This window comes from Balaenoptera ricei, chromosome 5 (genome assembly GCF_028023285.1).
Source record: "Balaenoptera ricei isolate mBalRic1 chromosome 5, mBalRic1.hap2, whole genome shotgun sequence".
NCBI classification, from domain to species: Eukaryota; Metazoa; Chordata; class Mammalia; order Artiodactyla; family Balaenopteridae; genus Balaenoptera; species Balaenoptera ricei.
This window is the reverse complement of record NC_082643.1, coordinates 81,174,833-81,196,022: the sequence shown is the minus strand read 5'-3', so window position 1 is coordinate 81,196,022 and position 21,190 is coordinate 81,174,833. Positions and strand designations below refer to the sequence as shown.

General features: G+C 38.2%; 1 protein-coding gene across 2 annotated transcripts in view; it reads right to left on the bottom strand.

Annotated features, from left to right (window-relative positions):
• The window catches only part of ARAP2 (ArfGAP with RhoGAP domain, ankyrin repeat and PH domain 2), a 216,130-nt gene that overhangs the window by 186,549 nt on the left and 8,391 nt on the right, over nt 1-21,190 (bottom strand). For both annotated transcript variants that reach the window (XM_059923215.1, XM_059923216.1), the window contains exon 2: nt 14,624-15,673. In XM_059923215.1, the coding sequence (XP_059779198.1) occupies nt 14,624-15,528 (905 nt within the window). In that variant the 5' untranslated portion in view covers nt 15,529-15,673. The remainder of the gene's footprint in view (nt 1-14,623; nt 15,674-21,190) is intronic.

Below are 21,190 nucleotides of genomic sequence, written 5' to 3'. Positions count from 1 at the left end.
TTACAGGGGTGGGTATCTATGTGGAATTTAACAAGTTGATTTTAAAATTTATATGAAAAAGCAAAAGACCAAGAATAACTAAGACACTTGAAGAATAAAGTGAGAAGACTTGCTCTGCTAGGTATCAGGATTTATTTTTAAAGCTATGGTAATGAAGACACTACATTACTGATAAAAGGATAGATATATAGATTAGTGAAGTAGAATGGGCATAAAGGCACTCAGTATTCATTTAAGTTAAAACAAACATGTCAATCTTGAGCAATGAGCAAAGCATGTCTTTAATAAGAAGATGACTTGGATATCCACTTGGTATTACAAAAAAAAAAAGTACTCCTACCTCAAACTATACCTAGAAATCAATGCAAGGTGGATTATAAATCCCAACATGATAGGCCAAACAATAAAGCTAGAAGAAGATAAAACAGAATATCTTCTGTGTCTTAAGATATGAAAAATTCTAACTCTAAAGGAAAGTAATGGTAAATTTGACTAAATTAAAGAACTTTCTTTCATTAAAAGTCACCATCAAAGAATAAAAAAGCAGTATGTAGAAGAGGAAAATATATATTCGACAAAGGGCTCATACCCATGGTGCATCAATAACTCTTAAAAATCATTATAAAACACAGAAAATGCAATTCAAAACAACAACCCCCCTCCCCCAAAATGGGTAAATGACTCCAAAAGGCACCACATAAAAGAAGATAGAAACATGGTCAATGACCAATAAATGCATTAAAATGTGCTCAATTTCGTTAGTCATCAGAAAATACAAATTAAAATCGCAATGAAATATAACTATCCGCCCACCTGTATGGCTAAATTTTTTTAAATAACGAAATGCTGTTGAGGCTATGAGACAAAAGAAATGCACATACACTGCTAGTGTTAACATAAGTGAGCATAACCACTCAACGATGAGAACCACTTTGCATTACCTACCAAAGTGGAAGATAAGCATATACTATGACAGCAACTCTACTCCTAAGTATATATTCAACAGACATACATGTAGATGAAAAGAAAAACCACCCAAATGTATGTCAACATGCAAAAGTTAAAGAAGCTGTGGGAGAATCACACAAAAGAATAACATTCAACAGACAAAACAACAAACTGACACGCAGCCACATGGATGCATCTCATAAACATCAGGTTGAATAAAAGATATTGGACACAAAACGTTACTTGCTGTATGATTCCATTTATATGAAATTCTAGAATAGGCAAAAGTAATTCAGTGAGATCAGCGGTTCCCCAATGCAGGTGATGGGATAATTTACTGCCAATGTGCAAAGGCGAATTTTGAGGGATAATAGAAATGTTCTGTATCTTGATTGTGGTCACATGGCTGTACATATTTGTCAAAACTCATCAACCTGTCTATTGAACATCAGTCTTTCTTCTTACATGTAAGTTTGATATAAATAAAGCTGGTTTACACATGTGTGTAAACATATATCACTTACATGTAAAATACTAGATGATGTTGAGAATGTGAACTATAACAGTAGAATGGATATCATGATATATCCATACGGTGAAATATTATACAGCAGTGAAAATGAACAGTCTACAACCATAGGTACCAACATAGATTAAGTCTCAAAGTTAAGCAAAATGAGCTTAACTAAAAGATTTACTATATGGCTGCATTTTTAAATCCACAAGACAGTCAAAACTTCAGTATAGAGAGGGGATTCAAGATGGCGGAAGAGTAAGATGAAATACACCCACACGTGGAACAACCCCTAAAGAACATCTACTGAAGGCTGGCAGAAGACCTCAGACCTCCCAAAACGCAAGAAACTCCCCATGTACCTGGGTAGGGCAAAAGAAAAAAGAAAAAACAGAGACAAAAGAATAGGGACGGGACCTGCACCAGTGGGAGGGAGCTGTGAAGGAGGAAAGGTTTTCACACACTAGGAAGACCCTTCGTGGGAGGAGACTGCGGGTGGCAGAGCGGGGAAGCTTCAGAGCCATGGAAGAGAGCACAGCAACAGGGATGCAGAGGGCAAAGCGGAGAGATTCACGCACAGGGGATCGGTGCCGACCAGCACTCCCCAGCCCAAGAGGTTTGTATGCTCAAACGCCAGAGCGGGTGGGGGCTGGGGGCTGAGGCTCCAGCTTCAGTCAGATCCCAGGGAGAGGACTGGGGCTGGCTGCATGAACAGAGCCTGAAGAGGGCTAGTGAGCCACAGCTAGCTGGGAGGGAGTCCAGGAAAAGGTCTGGAGCTGCCGAAGAGGCATGACACTTTTTCTTGCCACTTTGTTTCAGGGTGCGCAAGGAGAGGGGATTAAGAGCGCCGCTTAAAGGAGCTCCAGAGACGGGCGTGAGCCGCAGCTATCAGTGCGGACCCCAGAGACAGGCATGAGACGCTAAGGCTGCTGTTGCAGCCACCAAGAAGCCTGTGTGCAAGCACAGGTCACTATCCACACCTCCCCTCCCAGGAGCCTGTGCAGCCTGCCACTGCCAGGGTCCCGTGATCCAGGGACAACTTCCCCAGGAGAACACAAGGCACGCCTCAGGCTGGTGAAATGTCACGCCGGCCTCTGCCACCACAGGCTTGCCCCGCATTCTGTACCCCTCCCTACCCCCGGCCTCAGTGAGCCAGAGCTCCCGAATAGCTGCTCCTTTAACCCCATCCTGTCTGAGTGAAGAACAGACGCCCTCAGGCGACCTACATGCAGAGGCGGGGCCAAATCCAAAGCTGAACCCCAGGAGCAGTGCGAACAAAGAAGAGAAAGGGAAATCTCTCCGAGCAGCCTCAGGAGCAGCGGATTATATTTCCACAATCAACTTGATGTACCCTGCATCTGTGGAATACCTGAAGAGACAACAAATCATCCCAAATTGAGGGGGTGGACTTTGGAAGCAACGATATGTATATACTTTTTCCCCTTTTTCTCTTTTTGTGAGTGTGTATGTGTATGCTTCTGTGTGCGATTTTGTCTGTATAGCTTTGCTTTTACCATTTGTCCTAGGGTTCTATCTGTCCGTTTTTTTTTCTTTTTTTTCATTTTTTTAGTATAGTTTTCAGTGCTTCTTATCATTGGTGGATTTGTTTTTTTGTTTGGTTGCTCTCTTCTTTCTTTCTTTTTTTATTACTTTAAAAATTTTTTATAATAATTATTTTTTATTTTAATAACGTTATTTTATTTCATTTCATTACATTTCATTTCATTTTATCTTTTTCTTTCTTTCTTTCTTTTTTTCTCCCTATAATTCTGAGCCATGTGGATAACAGGCTGTTGGTGTTTCGGCCAGGCATCACGGCTATGCCTCTGAGGTGGGAGAGCCAAGTTCAGGACGTTGGTCCACCAGAGACCTCCCAGCTCCATGTAATATCAAATGGTGAAAATCTCCCAGAGATCTCCATCTCAACATGTAGACCCAGCTCCACTCAAAGACCAGCAAGCTACAGTGCTGGACAACCTACGCCAAACAACTAGCAAGACAGGAACACAACCCCACGCATTAGCAGAGAGGCTGCCTAAAATCATAATAAGATCACAGACACCCCAAAACACACTACCAGATGTGGACCTGCCCACCAGAAAGACAAGAACCAGCCTCATCCACCAGAACACGGGCACTAGTTCCCTCCAGCAGGAAGCCTACACAACCCACTGAACCAACCTTAGCCACTTGGTGCAGACACCAAAAACAACAGGAACAACAAACCAGCAGCCTGCGAAAAGGAGACCCCAAATACAGTAAGTTAAGCACAATGAGAAGACACAGAAACACACAGCAGATGAAGAAGCAAGGTAAAAACCCAACAGACCTAACAAATGAAGAGGAAATAGGCAGTCTACCTGAAAAAGAATTCAGAATAATGATAGTAAAGATGATCCAAAATCTTGGAAATAGAATGGAGAAAATACAAGAAACGTTTAACAAGGACCTAGAAGAACTAAAGAGCAAACAAACAATGATGAACAACACAATAAATGAAATTAAAAATTCTCTAGAAAGGATTAGTAGCAGAATAACTGAGGCAGAAGAACAGACAAGTGACCTGGAAGATAAAATAGTGGAAATAACTACTGTAGAGCAGAATAAAGAAAAAAGAATGAAAAGAATTGAGGACGGTCTCAGAGACTTCTGGGACAACATTAAATGCAACAACATTCGAGATACAGAGGTCCCAGAGGAAGAAGAGAAAAAGAAAGGGACTGAGAAAATATTTGAAGAGATTATAGTTGAAAACTTCCCTAATATGGGAAAGGAAATAGTTAATCAAGTCCACGAAGCACAGAGAGTCCCATACAGAATAAATTCAAGGGGAAACACACCAAGACACATATTGATCAAACTATCAAAAATTAAATAAAAAGAAAAAATATTAAAAGCAGCAAGGGAAAAACAACAAATAACATACGAGGGAATCCCCATAAGGTTAACAGCTGATCTTTCAGCAGAAACTCTGCAAGCCAGAAGGGAGTGACAGGACACATTTAAAGGGATGAAAGGCAAAAACCTACAACCAAGATTACTCTACCCAGCAAGGATCTCATTCAGATTTGATGGAGAAATTAAAACCTTTACAGACAAGCAAAAGCTAAGAGAATTCAGCACCACCACACCAGCTTTACAGCAAACGCTAAAGGAACTTCTCTAGGCAGGAAACACGAGAGAAGGAAAAGACCTACAAAAACAAACCCAAAACGATTAAGAAAATGGTAATAGGAACATACATATCAATAATTACCTTAAATGTAAATGGATTAAATGCTCCAACCAAAAGACATAGACTGGCTGAATGGAGACAAAAACAAGGCCGATATATATGCTGTCGACAAGAGACCCACTTCAGACACAGGGACACATACAGGCTGAAAGTGAGGGTATGGAAAATGATATTCCATGCAAATGGAAATCAAAAGAAAGCTGGAGTAGCACTTCTCACATCAGACAAAATAGGCTTTAAAACAAAGACTATTACAAGAGACAAAGAAGGACACTATATAATGATCAAGGGATCAATCCAGGAAGAAGATATAACAATTGTAAATACTTATGCACCCAACATAGGAGCACCTCAATACAATAAGGCAAATACTAACAGCCATAAGAGGAGAAATTGACAGTAACACAATCATAGTAGGGCACTTTAACACCCTACTTTCACCAATGGACAGATCATCCAAAATGAAAATAAATAAGGAAACACAAGCTTTAAATGATACATTAAACAAGATGGACTTAACTGATATTTATAGGATATTCCATCCAAAAACAACAGAATACACATTCTTCTCAAGTGCTCAAGGAACATTCTCCAGGAGAGATCATATCTTGGGTCACAAATCAAGCCTTGGTAAATTTAAGAAAACTGAAATCGTATCAAGTATCTTTTCCGACCACAATGTTACGAGACTAGATATCAATTACAGGAAAAAATCTGTATAAAATACAAACACATGGAGGCTACACAATACACTACTTAATAACCAAGAGATCAAAGAGGAAATCAAAAAATACCTAGAAACAAATGACAATGAAAACACGATGACCCAAAACATAAGGGATGCAGCAAAAGCAGTTCTAAAAGGGAAGTTTATAGCAATACAACCCTACCTTAGGAAACAAGAGACATCTCAAATAAACAACCCAAACTTACACCTAACACAATTAGAGAAAGAAGAACAAAAAAACCCCAAAGTTACCAGAAGGAAAGTAATCATAAAGACCAGATCAGAAATAAAAGGAAAAGAAATGAAGGAAACAATAGCAAAGATCAATAAAACTAAAAGCTGGTTCTTTGAGAAGATAAACAAAACTGATAAACCATTAGCCAGAATCATCAAGAGAAAAAGGGAGAAGACTCAAATCAATAGAATTAGAAATGAAAAAGGAGAAGTAACAACTGACACTGCAGAAATACAAAGGATCATGAGAGATTACTACAAGCAACTATATGCCAATAAAATGGACAACCTTGAAGAAATGGACAAATTCTTAGAAACACACAACCTTCCAAGACTGAACCAGGAAGAAATAGAAAATATGAAGAGGCCAATCACAAGCACTGAAATTGAAACTGTGATTAAAAATCTTCCAATAAACAAAAGCCCAAGACCAGATGGATTCAGAGGCGAATGCTCTCAAACATTTAGAGAAGAGTTAACACCTATCCTTCTCAAACTCTTCCAAAAATTTGCAGAGGGAGGAACACTCCCAAACTCATTCTACGAGGCCACCATCACCCTGATACCAAAACCAGACAAAGATGTCACAAAGAAAGAAAACTACAGGCCAATATCACTGATGAACACAGATGCAAAAATCCTAAACAAAATACTAACAAACAGAATCCAAAAGCACATTAAAAGGATCATACACCATGATCAACTGGCGTTTATTCCAGGAATGCAAGGATTCTTCAATATACTCAAATCAATCAATGTGATACACCATATTAACAAATTGAAGGAGAAAATCCACATGATCATTTCAATCGTTGCAGAGAAAGCTTTTGACAAATTCAGTACCCATTTATGATAAAAACCCTCCAGAAAGTAGGCAGAGAGGGAGCTTACCTCAACATAAAAAAGGCCATATATGACAAACCCACAGCCAGCATCGTTCTCAATGGTGAAAAACTGAAACCATTTCCACTAAAATCAGGAACAAGACAAGGTTGCCCACTCTCACCACTATTACTCAACACAGTTTTGGAAGTTTTAGCTGCAGCAATCAGAGAAGAAAAAGAAATAAAAGGAATCCAAATTGGAAAAGAAGACGTAAAGCTGTCACTGTTTGCAGATGACATGACACTATACATAGGGAATTCTAAAGATGCTACCAAAAAACTACTAGAGCTAATCAATGAATTTGGTAAAGTAGCAGGATACAAAATTAATGCACAGAAGTCGTTTGCATTCCTATACACTAATGATGAAAAATCTGAAAGTGAAATTAAGAAAACATTCCCATTTACCATTGCAACAAAAAGAATAAAATATCTAGGAATGAACCTACCTAAGGAGACAAAAGACCTGTATGCAGAAAATTATAAGACACTGATGAAAGAAATTAAAAATGATACAAATAGATGGAGAGATATACCATGTTCCTGGATTGGAAGAATCAACATTGTGAAAATGACTCTACTACCCAAAGCAATCTACAGATTCAATGCAATCCCTATCAAACTACCACTGGCATTTTTCACAGAACTAGAACAAAAAATTTCACAGTTTGTATGGAAACACAAAAGACCCCGAATAGTCAAAGCAGTCTTGAGAAAGAGAAACAGAGCTGGAGGATTCAAGCTCCCTGACTTCAGACTATACTACAAAACTACAGTAATCAAGACAGTATGGTACTGGCACAAAAACAGAAATATAGATCAATGGAACAGGATAGAAAGCCCAGAAATAAACCCACACACATATGGTCACCTTACCTTTGATAAAGGAGACAAGAATATACAATGGAGAAAAGACAGGCTCTTCAATAAGTGCTGCTGGGAAAACTGGACAGGTACATGTAAAAGAATGAAATTAGAACACTCCCTAAAACCATACACAAAAATAAACTCAAAATGGATTAAAGACCTAAATGTAAGGCCAGACACTATCAAACTCTTAGAGGAAAACATAGGCAGAACACTCCATGACATACATCACAGCAAGATCCTTTTTGACCCACCTCTTAGAGAAATGGAAATAAAAACAAAAATAAACAAATGGGACTTAATGAAACTTAAAAGCTTTTGCACAGCAAAGGAAACCATAAACAAGATGAAAAGACAACCTTCAGAATGGGAGAAAATATTTGCAAATGAAGCAACTCACAAGGGATCAATCTCCAAAATTAACAAGCAGCTCATGCAGCTCAATATCAAAAAAACAAACAACCCAATACAAAAATGGGCAGAAGACCTAAATAGACATTTCTCCAAAGAAGATATACAGATTGCCAACAGACACATGAAAGAATGCTCAACATCATTAATCATTAGAGAAATGCAAATCAAAACTACAGTGAGATATCATCTCACATCGGTCAGAATGGCCATCATCAAAAAATCAACAAAGAATAAATGCTGGAGAGGGTGTGGAGAAAAGGGAACCCTCTTGCACTGTTGGTGGGAATGTAAATTGATACAGCCACTATGGAGAACAGTATGGCGGTTCCTTAAAAAACTAAAAATAGAACTACCATATGACCCAGCAATCCCACTATTGGGCATATACCCTGAGAAAACCATAATTCAAAAGAGTCATGTACCACAATGTTCATTGCAGCTCTATTTACAATAGCCAGGACATGGAAGCATCCTAAGTGTCCATCGACAGATGAATGGATAAAGAAGATGTGGCACATATATACAGTGCAATATTACTCAGCCATAAAAAGAAACGAAATTGAGTTATTTGTAGTGAGGTGGATGGATCTAGAGTCTGTCATACAGAGTGAGGTAAGTCAGAAAGAGAAAAACAAATACTGAGATCAGCTCGGTGCTTTGCGACCACCTAGAGGGGTGGGATAGGGATGGTGGGAGGGAGACACAAGAGGGAAGAGATATGGGGATAGATGTATATGTATAGCTGATTCACTTTGTTATAAAGCAGAAACTAACACACCATTGTAAAGCAATTATACTCCAATAAAGATGTTAAAAAAAAAAAACTACAGTATATTGTTTGGGACATACTTAAGAGGTAAAACATTTTTAAAATCATAAGAGTAATCGTCATTATTTAAAGTCAGGATAGAAGTTGTCTTTGGCAGGGGAGGGCACACAAGTTTACCAAAGAGTTACAAAATAATTCACCCTTTATTTGTGCATTATCTCCAGATTCTTGACACTGTTACATGGCTATAATAATTTCCTCAAATTTGTATGTCACTGACACAAATACATATTAATAATCTGAACCCCTGTGTAGAGCAGCACTCAAATTTTCTACATCTTTGGTAACTTGTGCTAATAATATATATTGCTAATTCTTATTAAGCATTTACTATATGTCAGACACAGGTCTCAAAATTTTATAAATACACACACATTCATAATGTGTGGTGTGTGTAGTCACAAACACCCAAAGAAGTAAGAAATATCATTATCTGCATTTTTTTAAGAAGAAAATTGGCACACAAAGCAGTTAACTTACTTTTCCACAGTCACACAGCTCATAAGTAACTAACCTGGGATTCAAACTCAGTCTAGCTCCATGAGCCCTTTTCTAAGCCACCATGCGTAATAAAAAACTCAACCTTAACTTACTAAAAAAAAAAAAAGGAAATTAAAAAAAAAAAGATTTTTGAATTATTTTAAGTACATCCATTAGTGGTATTTTTAAAGCATATTTTGTTGGTTTTACTTTTAGTCTGATAAATGTAAAGAAAAAAGTTTGCGATGACTTTCACTGATAGAGCTATTCAATATCCACCTGCAAGCAATTACCAAATCTATCAACCAAGTTCATTTGATCTACTGTAGATGAAAATTAGGTCAATACAGGAAACAAGCTGTTTTGAAAACTGGTGATTAGCACCTTAGATTCTCATTTATCTATGAATAAATTATCACAAGCTATTTTATATTCTAATATCTATTATGCCCAAAGCATTTTGTTAGAGGTTTATATATCTACATCTCATATTTCATCCCCTTAATAGCCCACTGAGGTAGGACCTAGTGTCCTAATCCTACCAATAAGGAAAGGAGGTTCTCCCAGCCCTAGTCGCACAGCTAATAGGAGACAAAACCAACATTCAAGGTCAATTCCGTCTTGAGTGCAAAGCCCACGTTCTTTCCTTTCTCCCTCTTTCTGCCCTATTATTTCCCCATCAATTATCCTAAAAACTGCGGATTGCTTTTAAATTTGAAATAAAAATCATGGTTGATTAGCAAAAATTTTAAACCCATTAAGAAAAGCAGTAGCTATTATCATTTTTTGTTATTATGCTTTGGTGTTCTTGGTCAAGTTACCCAACAGCCCTGAGCCTACTTTTCCTCATTTATTGAAGGGGAATAAAAAAAGGGTCTGCTGCCTATGAATATTATGAGGATTAATGAGATGATGTTTTTAAAGAGCATACGGTGTGCCCTACACAATGTAAACACTCAGGTAGAACGAGCCAACTGTTATTTTTTTTATTAGTGAAAAGAATGGTTGGTCTTCCTGGTACACTGAATATGCACAATTGTTTCTTAAAGTTCTTAAAAGTATGAGAACTCTTCATTTGTAATAGTGAAAAAAAATAGCCAATGACCTAGTAGGGGAATAAACTGTGTTTTCCGTCATTTAATAAAATACTATACAGCAATTATTGCTAAAATACGTGCATGGATGTGAACAAATCTCAAAAATAATATTAAAGGAAACACCCAGTTGCAAAAAAATAACTCTGATTATCAAATTGAATCTTCAACATGCTTACAGATGTTATGTGTTCACATATTTTTTAATCACTAAAATTGCCAAGAAAAGCAGAGGCATAAAGGTAAATTAACGTTAAAGATCTCTCTTTATGATCTACACTTACCTATTACTTAAGCAAGGCAGCCGTGCTTATCATTACACAGAATGTTTTAAAAAAATGCAATTCTTACAATTCATAACAGAAGAACTACAGGTCATTATAGGATTGAATTCAAAAGAAAAACACCACAGTCATTAGGCGGCAGTTGAAAACTGCCTTGAGGTTACATAATGTCTAACTAAAACACACAAATCTGAATTCAGAAAACACAAGAGTGCATTAATTACAGCACAGACTACAAATATGAAATGTATAATGCACAGATAATTAAGTTTCAATCTACAAAGTTCCAAAAAATGTCCTTAGGATAAGAATAAATAATTACAGAAGGATTACAGCACAAAAGTCTACATCATTATCATGAAATTTTTTCATCAACTAGCAGAAGCTTCAGTTCAAAATATATTTTTTCAAACAAAGGGCTTTTCAAATTATGAATAAAGAGTACAAATGTTAATGTCTTTTCACTTGTAAAAAGGATCACACAGATACCTTTATCCTCTAACAATAAATCAAACGGTTAACTATTAATTTTGATTCATTACTTAGATATTCAAGTCAAAATTTGCAAATACTGAAATAATCAACCCATTTTATAAAAAGTCATTTTAAAGGAAAAAGTCTGAATTTTAGAATGCTAAGCATTTTTCTGCTGTAACGTGAAATGTAAAGTTTTCCTTGAACGTGGAAAGGACAGGATGAGTTTCTGTATTTTTCTAATTCAATGTAGCAAACAATTGCTTGCCATTTTTCTGTACGTTTTTGGTTCATATGTATTTCAACATTAAAGTCTAAAATAGTTGCATCCATTTTTAATATCTATGTATTAATACATCTAGAGAAAAATATCTAAGATTTTTACTTTTAATAAAAAGTTCACAGGAGGCTGGAGACTTCGGATTTAGAATTCAAATTTTTGAAAAGCCCTCAAACAGCCACTACAGTGTCTCAGTCTTATAACAAGTCATAACAGATACTCCAGTCACCGTGCAGCCTTGAATATCACCCTCCTCCCCTTTACCTCTGTTTCCTTATTTTTCCTTCCCCCCAAACATTCAAAGGCATGACACCTAAAAGACAGGGCTTTGACTGTGCCAAGGATAAAACAGTTACATGAAAGATGGATGAAGATCATTAAACTGGGGAGGAAGATAAGACAGGTACCTCTTCAGTAGCTAAAGATACCTGTTCCTTCCTGCTTTGAGCACTAAGGAGGATCCTCCTGGAAGGATCACAAGACACACCTACGACTCCCAGGGAAGGGCAGCTGGTGAGACTTGCTTTCTGCTTGGAGACCTCTGTGGGAGACCTCCAGATGAGCTGATAAGGAAGAAGCTGGCTCTTCAAGCCTAGATCTGACCTGGCCCTCAAGAGATAGGACTTAAAAAAAGAGATCCTGGGCTTCCCTGGTGGCGCAGTGGTTGAGAATCTGCCTGCTAATGCAGGGGACACGGGTTCGAGCCCTGGCCTGGGAAGATCCCACATGCCGCGGAGCAACTGGGCCCGTGTGCCACAACTACTGAGCCTGCGCGTCTGGAGCCTGTGCTCTGCAACAAGAGAGGCCGCGATAGTGAGAGGCCCGCGCACCGCGATGAAGAGTGACCCCCGCTTGCCACAACTAGAGAAAGCCCTGGCACAGAAACGAAGACCCAACACAGCCAAAAATAAAAAAATAAAATAAATAAATTAAAAGTTAAGTACATTGGAAATTGGAAGTAATGTTAATTCCGATTATCTGAGTGGAGTGATTATGGATGAAATTTAAAAAAAAAAAAAAAAGAGATCCTGAGGTCCAGTGTCCAGCATAGCCCCACCCAGCCCAGCCTTCCCAAAAGGAGCAGACAGGAATTCAGGGAAGAAGCCCAAGGCAAGGACAAAGATAACCCATTTGACTGGCAAGTTAATTGCATCAGATAAATTGGCAGGGGGTGGGGGGGTGAGGGTACATGTCCAGGGAGATAGAAACAAAGCAACTCACACATCAGGAATACACATCCAGCATCATGTTCCTGTCAACACTTCTATGAAAACTTTAAGGAGTAAAGAAATTATGTCCAAATCACTGACAACAAAGAAATATATTTATATGGTACAGCAAGAAATGTACTAAATATTGTTTAGATGTTATTTGATTAGAGAGGATCTCGGATTATATAAGCCACGGTTTCATTTTCTAAAAGTCATATTATAACACTGTAATTAGTTTGCAATTACTGTTTGCAGTTCAGGCAAGGACCACAAAGAAAAACAGACAGTGAAGTCTGAAAATAATTTAATTTACTTTCTCATTTTATAATTTCATCACCAGAAATGCCTAGTTACCATTTACTGCCATAATCAAAGAAGAAAAGAGAGGTGACAATGGGTTCTCTGGCAGTGCTATGATGCGGCTCCTGCTAAGCTCTTTACTACTAATTTCAACATTATTTTAATTCTCATTTTCAAAGACTCAGTCACAATGTGAATAACAAGTCTTTCACATGGTGCAAAGCTTACACTTAGAAGTAAATGAACATCAAAAGATTCTCAAAAATTTATGAAAAATAGCACAACTTATTTAAAACTTGAGCCAAATGTTTCTTATCTGAAGTTATCCTTATGTTTCGCAAAAGGATTCTGTTCCTGCAAAGACATAGCAGACCCTTCTCATTTACTTTCTTTTAATTGTTTAAAATTAGCAAAATACGCTAAAGCTACGGTGTCATACAAAAATTGGTGATCTTCTACTTTCCTAAGAAATACTCCATTTTTATATATGCAATCAACACTTTTAAGAATATTTACTAAATGAGTGGTTAAGAAAGTGTGTTATAGAGTCAGATGTACTGGAATGAAATCCCAGTTCACTACCCATGTGATCCTAGAAAAATTAACCTAAGGCTCAGTTACCTCATAAGAAAATGGAGGAATAATACCTATTTCAGAGGGTCAATGTGAGAATTAGACAACCCATGGAAAATTATAAACCAAACCAGCTTCTAAGTGTTTAATAAATGATACTGCCAATTGATTTCCCAGTAAATACTCAATATTGCCATTGGCACCAGGGATGCCACGATAAAGACAAATTAATTAGGGCCTCTGCCCTCAAAGAGTTTACACTCTAATGGGAGGTACTTAACATGGTCTTGTAAATTGCCATGTTTTCTCTTGCATATACTAAATTTCCATATTTTTCTCTTGTAAATACACCCAAGATCCAGCACCAGGGACAGAGTGGATACACAGGGAGACAAAGGGGGAAGGAGAATCTCGCAGAAATGCCAGCCTAGAGCCTGTTTACAGGATTCTGTAATTGCATTTAGTGCCATAGCAGTAAGGGTTGAACTTAAACAACCTCATGACTCCCAACAGAGACAAGTGTTAGCTTTTAGTGAATTAAAAAAAAAAAAAAAAAAAAAAAATCCCACCAAAACCCTGAAGAAAACCACATCTTAGGTGTAACTTTGAGAAATGGTTGAAAGTTCTCCCTGCTGCAAGTCAGCTCCTCTTAGACTCCACAGTTACCTCAGGGTACCAATGACCCAACAGGCCGGTAAGCCCCCTCTTTAGAGTTCTGGTCTCCAGCTGAAGTGGTCTCATATTGTACTGCTACTACTTTTTACATGTCTTCTACACTACACTAAAGCCCCTTTTTATCTCTCTACCTCCTCCGCATCTAGTGCCGTGACCAGTACCAAGCAAGTGCTCACTAGATGCATGGTGAATGATTAATTCGTGCCAATCGTGTCAGGTAGTAGAGATACAGTCATTAGGAACATGGCCCCTGCCAAAAAGCACATAACCTAGTGGGGAGATAGAGTCAGCAATTCAAATATAAAGGGCACTCATGGAAGAATATAATATCAGGCATGGAGGAAGGTACAGGAAGGAATGTCCAGGCAGAATTAGGGGAAATGAAGTCCCCCAATTAAATAGGAGAAAGCTGAAGTTATAAGTTGGAAACAGACTCTGGGCAGTGGTGTACAAGAGAGATGACATGACAAAAAATTTTAGAAGAAAGAAAAGGTTGGTTGAATGGGTCAAATTTAGAAATGAACACTGAAAATAAAATTGTTAAAAAATAACTAAATTCCCCCATATTGAATACACACAAGTTATCATAAAAATTCTTACCTTCCTGAAATTCCTTTTGCTGACCCTGGAATCTCTGGTACAGGCCGATGTCTTAGCAGAAAAGATCGAGATGGTCTTGAAACCAACTTGCTACGACTTCTCATAGGTGTTAGGACTGGCGATGACGGAACATACAAATCATTTACAACCATTTCTCCTTGAAATTGAAAGAATGGGGATGGTGGGGAGCTTTCTAATAAACGATTAGTTCCATTTCCAAAATTTGCTTCTGATACTGAACAGTCAGGGGAAGAAAGGAATTCAGGGTCTGCACTAGGAAGCTTGCTCACATTTTCTGAGATCAAATCAACTTTTTTTGTTTGTTCTTCTCCGGTTGTAGAGTCGATAGTCTTTTGTGCAGTCAAAGATTCTACGTCAGTAATTTCACTACCAAATAAAGAACCTTGAAAAGAATCTGAATTCAGGTGTGGTTCTTCTTCCGGAATGGGAAAGTTGTATGTAGGAAGAGTCAGCTTATCATCTGATTTAAAAGACTGGCTATTTTCCACACTAACCTCATTTTGATCAAGATTTTTTGTAACAGTCTCCAACTGCGTTGGGCTGGGTGTCTGGACACTGTGTGAATCTGAAAGTTCTAGGCAGGTGTTCTGAGAAGACGGAGCATGGTGATCCTCTGAAGTCTCATCATTCTTCTTCGTTTTATGAACATTTGCATATATTGAGATATCTTGCATTTTTGACAGGATTATCTGTAACTGTTTAAGTATCCTCCTCCGATGTCCTGTAGGTGATATTCCAACTTTGAGGAGCACGCTGTCATTTATTTCTGCACAGTCCCTTACATTATTAAAACCAAATTCGCGGAAGCGTAAGAGGTACTGCTCCAAATTAATGCTCATTAGGAAATCTTTGATATCAACATTCACTTCACTGACTGAGGACATAATGGTGGCTTCATTACTAGGCAATGTGATAGAAGCAGTACAATGCAATACGCACACAAGAGGGTGCACTTCTGTATTGGATTTTCCTCTATCACTTATCTCAAAATGTTATTTTCTGCACCATGAATGCTCTATGTGCTTAAGCCTAGAAAAAAAGAAAAGCAATTTATTAGGACATTTTTGGTATTAAAACTAGTTTTACATTATAAACGTTCTCTGAAGAAAAACAATAGAAATGAGGATCATTACTTGTGCTCGCTGAGAGTTTGGAATCTTTGTGCATTACTTTGTATGCCTTAGGAAGTCAATTCCTAGGTAGAGTGTGAAGGGACAGGACAGAAATGTTATGGTAGTATCAAATGATGATTTTCAAAAAGGTAAAAAAAATGATTCTCAAATATAAAATGAACATGTATCCAAAAAAATTCATTCACTAATTAATGAGGGAACCAGTAAGGTGGTAGGGCTAGTTCCAAGAGCATTTGTGGAAGAGATTTATACAATCCATTAGAAAAGGCTTTTTTTTTCTTTTTCTTTTTTTTTTTTTTCAGTGCTCGAATAAAATGGGTAGGTTAGATAAAAAACTGGTTAGTGCCCTACAGGGCAATAAAACCATAACCTTTGGAGATATCTTTCTACTAGACAAAAATCTATAAGCTAACAGGTAACTTCTCAGTCCGGGGCTCTAACCAAATAGTAAATGGAAAGTGGAGCACAAGAATTAGAATTAAATATCCCTGATGTGAGCCTGTTAAACAATACCCCCAACAAGGCATCGAAGGAACATGCTGTACATTCTTTTGATTTCCAAATTTTAGATAATTTTTCTTAATAGTACCTTACTAGATATGAACGACTCCCCCTTTAGTACACCTACTTCAAAGACTCTCTCCAAAAGCACAGTTAGAACATACTTCTTAGGTTAATAATTTTCACTTCAAAATTGCAGCAGCATTGTATGTAAATACTGTTATACAAGATAAGACTAGTTGAGCAACTGTACAGTAGATAACAGGAAGTTAATATGAAAGGAAAAGGAAAAAGTTTGAAGGTCACATTTTCCTTCATACACAGCATATACACATAGGTTCATTTTTCTCATAAACAACATTAATTTTTTAAAAAGTTGATTTATCAGGTGCTGTTTACATGGCTGCATTCAGTTTGTAAAAATGTATGGTATGCAAAAATGTCTGTATATTATGCATCAGGAAAAAGAAACAAATACAGAATATGCCTAACAACCATACACTGAAGTAATAAAACGAGACACAGCCAAACAAGGTATATTTATCTGAGCAAGCAAGGATGCAATATTTCTGGAAATCACATCTCAAAGTAGCTCTTCGAAAGACATAACTCAGAATCTCTATGTGTTACATGCCCATAAGCTCTTGCTTTAACTATTCAAAAACATCAGCCAACATTGACAAGTGAGTATACGAAAAAAGGGAAAGCACATATCGTATTCAGGCAGCACTGCAGAAACAGAGAAATAAAAGTACAAACAAGAGATGAAAGGCAGGAAATGCCTTTGTCAAACAGGTATCCCTCTGTCACACTCAAAATGACAAAATGTCAGGGAAAAAAAGTAGAAAGTTAAACCTCAACACCACGTATGAGCCTAATTCTCAGATATATTATTCTTGTTCACAAAATTATTTTGTTTAAAAAAAAACGCATTAGCTAATTTTGTTTGCCCATCACAAAATGGAAATAGTTATAGCCAAATCGGCTGGAACTTTGATCTTGGACTCCCCAGCCTCCAGAACTGTGAAAACAAACGTGAACTAATACACTCCTCCACCCCCCTCAATACAGTTCAGACCCTCATTACATCTCCTGCCTGAATTACTGCAACCATCTCAACAAGCCCCTCAGCCCGGTCTCCATGTACCACTGAACTACTGAAAATCCAGATTTGGCCTGTCACTCCACATCTGAACAAGACAGTCTAAGCTCCTTGGGGTGCCATACAACAGTCTGGTCTCAGTCTAACAATAAAAACAGCAGCAGCTACTATTGATGTAAACAGCAATGATGTTCCAGATACCGTACCTCATATACATTTCCTGCAAGGTGGATGTTCCCATGTACTAACTTCAGGCTCAGGTTTAACCTGTGCCACATCACTGACTTTAGCACATTATTGTTAATTATCATTTCCCCCAGGCAGCAAACTGTTAAATGGCCCCATACCTTTTGCGTATGCTGCAACTGCTTGCAAATCTACACATTTTGCAAAATCCTCGGCACTATTTAAAATTCTGAGTAGGCAGGTATTACTTCCTCTCTGAAGGCTTCCTATCAACCCCCTGAAATAGAATGAATCACTCCCTTCTCCATATACATCTTTAACTAGGTTTCTAGAAATTTGCACAGTGCTTGGGACATGTTTAAGAGATGGGAGACCGGCCGGGAAGGATGGTAGCAGTGGTTCGGAAGCCCATTTTGTGAATTTTTTGGGGGGTGTGTGTGCGTGTGGGAGCCTTTGTGTTTTCATACACAAGTCCTTTTTGTCTCTTACACATAAACTTCCTGAGTGGCTGACTCAGGGATGGATATACCAAATGTTCTAAGCAAAACCACCTCTCTCTGCTATCAGTGGACATGCTGAATAGGGCTAATGAACCAGATTCCTTTTCGTGACCCAGAGAAGCTGCCTGCCACAGGCCTTACAATCCTCTCTGCACTTTTGTGTTGGCTGCATCCTCCAATCATCTGACTTTTTAACAGTCTGACCACCCAAGGGTGTTCACAGATCCACTTCAGAGGCTTCAAGCCCCCAGGCACGTCACCAGATGCAAATAGATGGGCACGCCTAACCATAAAAGTCTACCAGGTGCAAACTCCTTAAAATGAAATCAAAGCCCTCCATGTTTTGACCTTCACTTGGGCACCAGGCACACATGCCATGCTCTTAAGTTTGTGGCTCTCCAGGTGCCGGTCAGTGGATCTGCTGTACAGCAACAACTGATGATAACACGCCCGAGAATCTATATTTGTAACACATTCCAAAGATGACTGGGATGCACAACAAAATTTGGTTCGGTTTTAAATTCCTCATACCTGAGCCTAAGCCCATCACTCTCCTCCCCTTAGGATGGATGCCCTTCCAAACACAGCCCAGGAGTCTGGAGTCATACTCAATTCCCACCCTCCTCCACTTTCATAGGCACGTGTGTATGTGTCTGTTTCCTTACCCATAAAATGGAAATGCTCAAAGGTACCTCAGTGCTGGTGAAGATTAAATGAGATAATCCACCTTAAGTGTTAAAATGGTGCTTAGTCCTCGGTGAGTGTTTAGTACATATTCACGTCCCTCATTATAATTATTTTCATCACTAAGCCATTATCTTCCCACAGTTGAAATCTTTCCCATTCTTTGAAGTCTAACTCAAATGCTATTTCCTTCACAAGGTCTCTAGTGAACAAGAAATATTCTCTTCTCTGTGTTCCTACCACATTTACTTCTTAGCATTTAATCACATTCTATTCATTCCATAGTAAGCTATAGAAGTGGGATAGTGCAGTGCAAAAGCCAGGATTTTGGAGCTTGACAATCTTGGTCAAATCCCAGTATTTAACCTCTCTGTGCCTCAGTTTCTTCATCAGGAAAGTAGGAGTGATAATAGTTCCTATTTCATAAAGCTTTTGTAAAGCATCAAGAACACCAATGGCACACAGCAAATGTTAAACAAGTATTTGTCATTATAATTATTTTTATTATCCCATAATAAACCATTAAATCTGCCAAGATGATGACCAGCCCATATAAGCTGTCAATAAATGCCAGTCAAATTATTTGTTTATACATAGTATATGATGTATATGCAGTACATGTTTAGAGAACGTACAAACAGCATTACAGATGTGAATGTACATTTGCCTGTGCTATCCTGACCCATTTCCAAGAGAAAGTATAAGTAAAAGGGAAGTAACATTTAGGAGCACCTGCTATATGTCTGGCTTTCAGTATCACTTAATAACCATAATCTTATTATCTTCTTGGGCTCCACCTTAAAGGTACAACTGCTTCTCACCACCTCTCCTACTCACACCCTAGCCCAAGCCACTATCTTGTCTATCTTAGACCACTGCAACAGCCTCCTGACTGATATCCCAGATTCTGTCCTGGCCCCCTGCCCCCACAAGCAGCATGTTCTCAGTACGGCAGCCAGAATGATTCACTTTATAACCAAAGTCACACCACATCACTCCCTGCAACTTCCCAACTTCATCTTCCCTGGCTTCCCCTGACTGCCCCCTGACCCCCCATCAGTCAGTCACCACTAAGCTGGCTTCAGTCCTATTCCCACCTCATGACCCTACCTCTCACCCTTCCATCTCTTTCAAATCTACTTTCCCAACATATACCCATGGTTCATGGCTCACTCCATCACTTGAGTAGGTCTCTGCTGAAATGTGTCCTATTCAGAGAGGCCCTCCCTAATGCCCCTATGCATACAAGCATGCCTTGTGCCTCAGTATTCCTTACCCTTGCTTTCTCTGTCTTCATGGCATTTGTCACTACCTGACATCTGTGGACTTTTACAAGAGGGTAGGGATCTTGTCTATTGTTCACTGCTCTAGGCCTTAAGTTTGAACACTGTCAGGCATATAAAAGGTGCTCAATAAATGTTTGCTGAATGACCCCTTCCCATCTTTGAGATGATTTAAGATAACAAGTGGAAAGTACACAAAGTTATAAAGTTTTGTCTATTTAGGTCACCAGGCTTCTAAGGAGCAGAAACAGGACTCAAATACAGATTTCTCCAATCCATCTAACCACTACAAGAGATCTTCAAATCAAAAATCGGGGAGAGGAGAAGGTTGGCAGTAGGACAACTGGAAGCATTCCAAACCACTTATGGGACTTTTAAAAATTCATCAAAAAGAAAAAAATACCTAAGAATAAACTTAACCAAGAAGGTGAAAGACCTATACTCTGAGAACTATAAAACACTGATGAAGGAAAATGAAGATGATACAAAAAAATCCTGTGCACATGGATTGGAAGAATTAATATTGTTAAAATGGCCATACTACCGAAAGCAATATACAGATTTAATGCAACCCCTATCAAAATACCCATGTCATCTTTCACAGAACTAGAACAAATAATCCTAAAGTTCACATGGACCCACAAAAGCAAACTCAAATTCCCAAAGCAATCTTCAGAAAAATGAACAAAGCAGGAGGTATCACACTTTTTGACTTCAGACTATACTACAAAGTTACAGTAATCAAAACAGCATGAGACTGACACAAAAACAGACACAGGCCAATGGAATAGAATAGAGAGCCCAGAAATAAACCCACACACTTATGGCCAATTAATCTATGACAAAGGAGGCAAAAATTTACAATGAAGGAAAGACAGTCTCTTCTTCAATAAGTGGTGCTGGGAAAACTGGACAGTCTCATGTAAATCAATGAAATTACAACATTTTTTCACACCATATACAAAAATAAACTCAAAATAGATTAAAGACCCAAATGTAAGACCAGAAACCATATAACTCTTGAAAAGAACACAGGCAGAACACTCTTTGACATAAATCGTAGCAATATTTTTTTTGGATCTGTTTCAAGGCAAATGAAACAAAAGCAAAAACAAACAAATGGGACTACATCCAACTTAAGCTTTTGCACAGCAAAG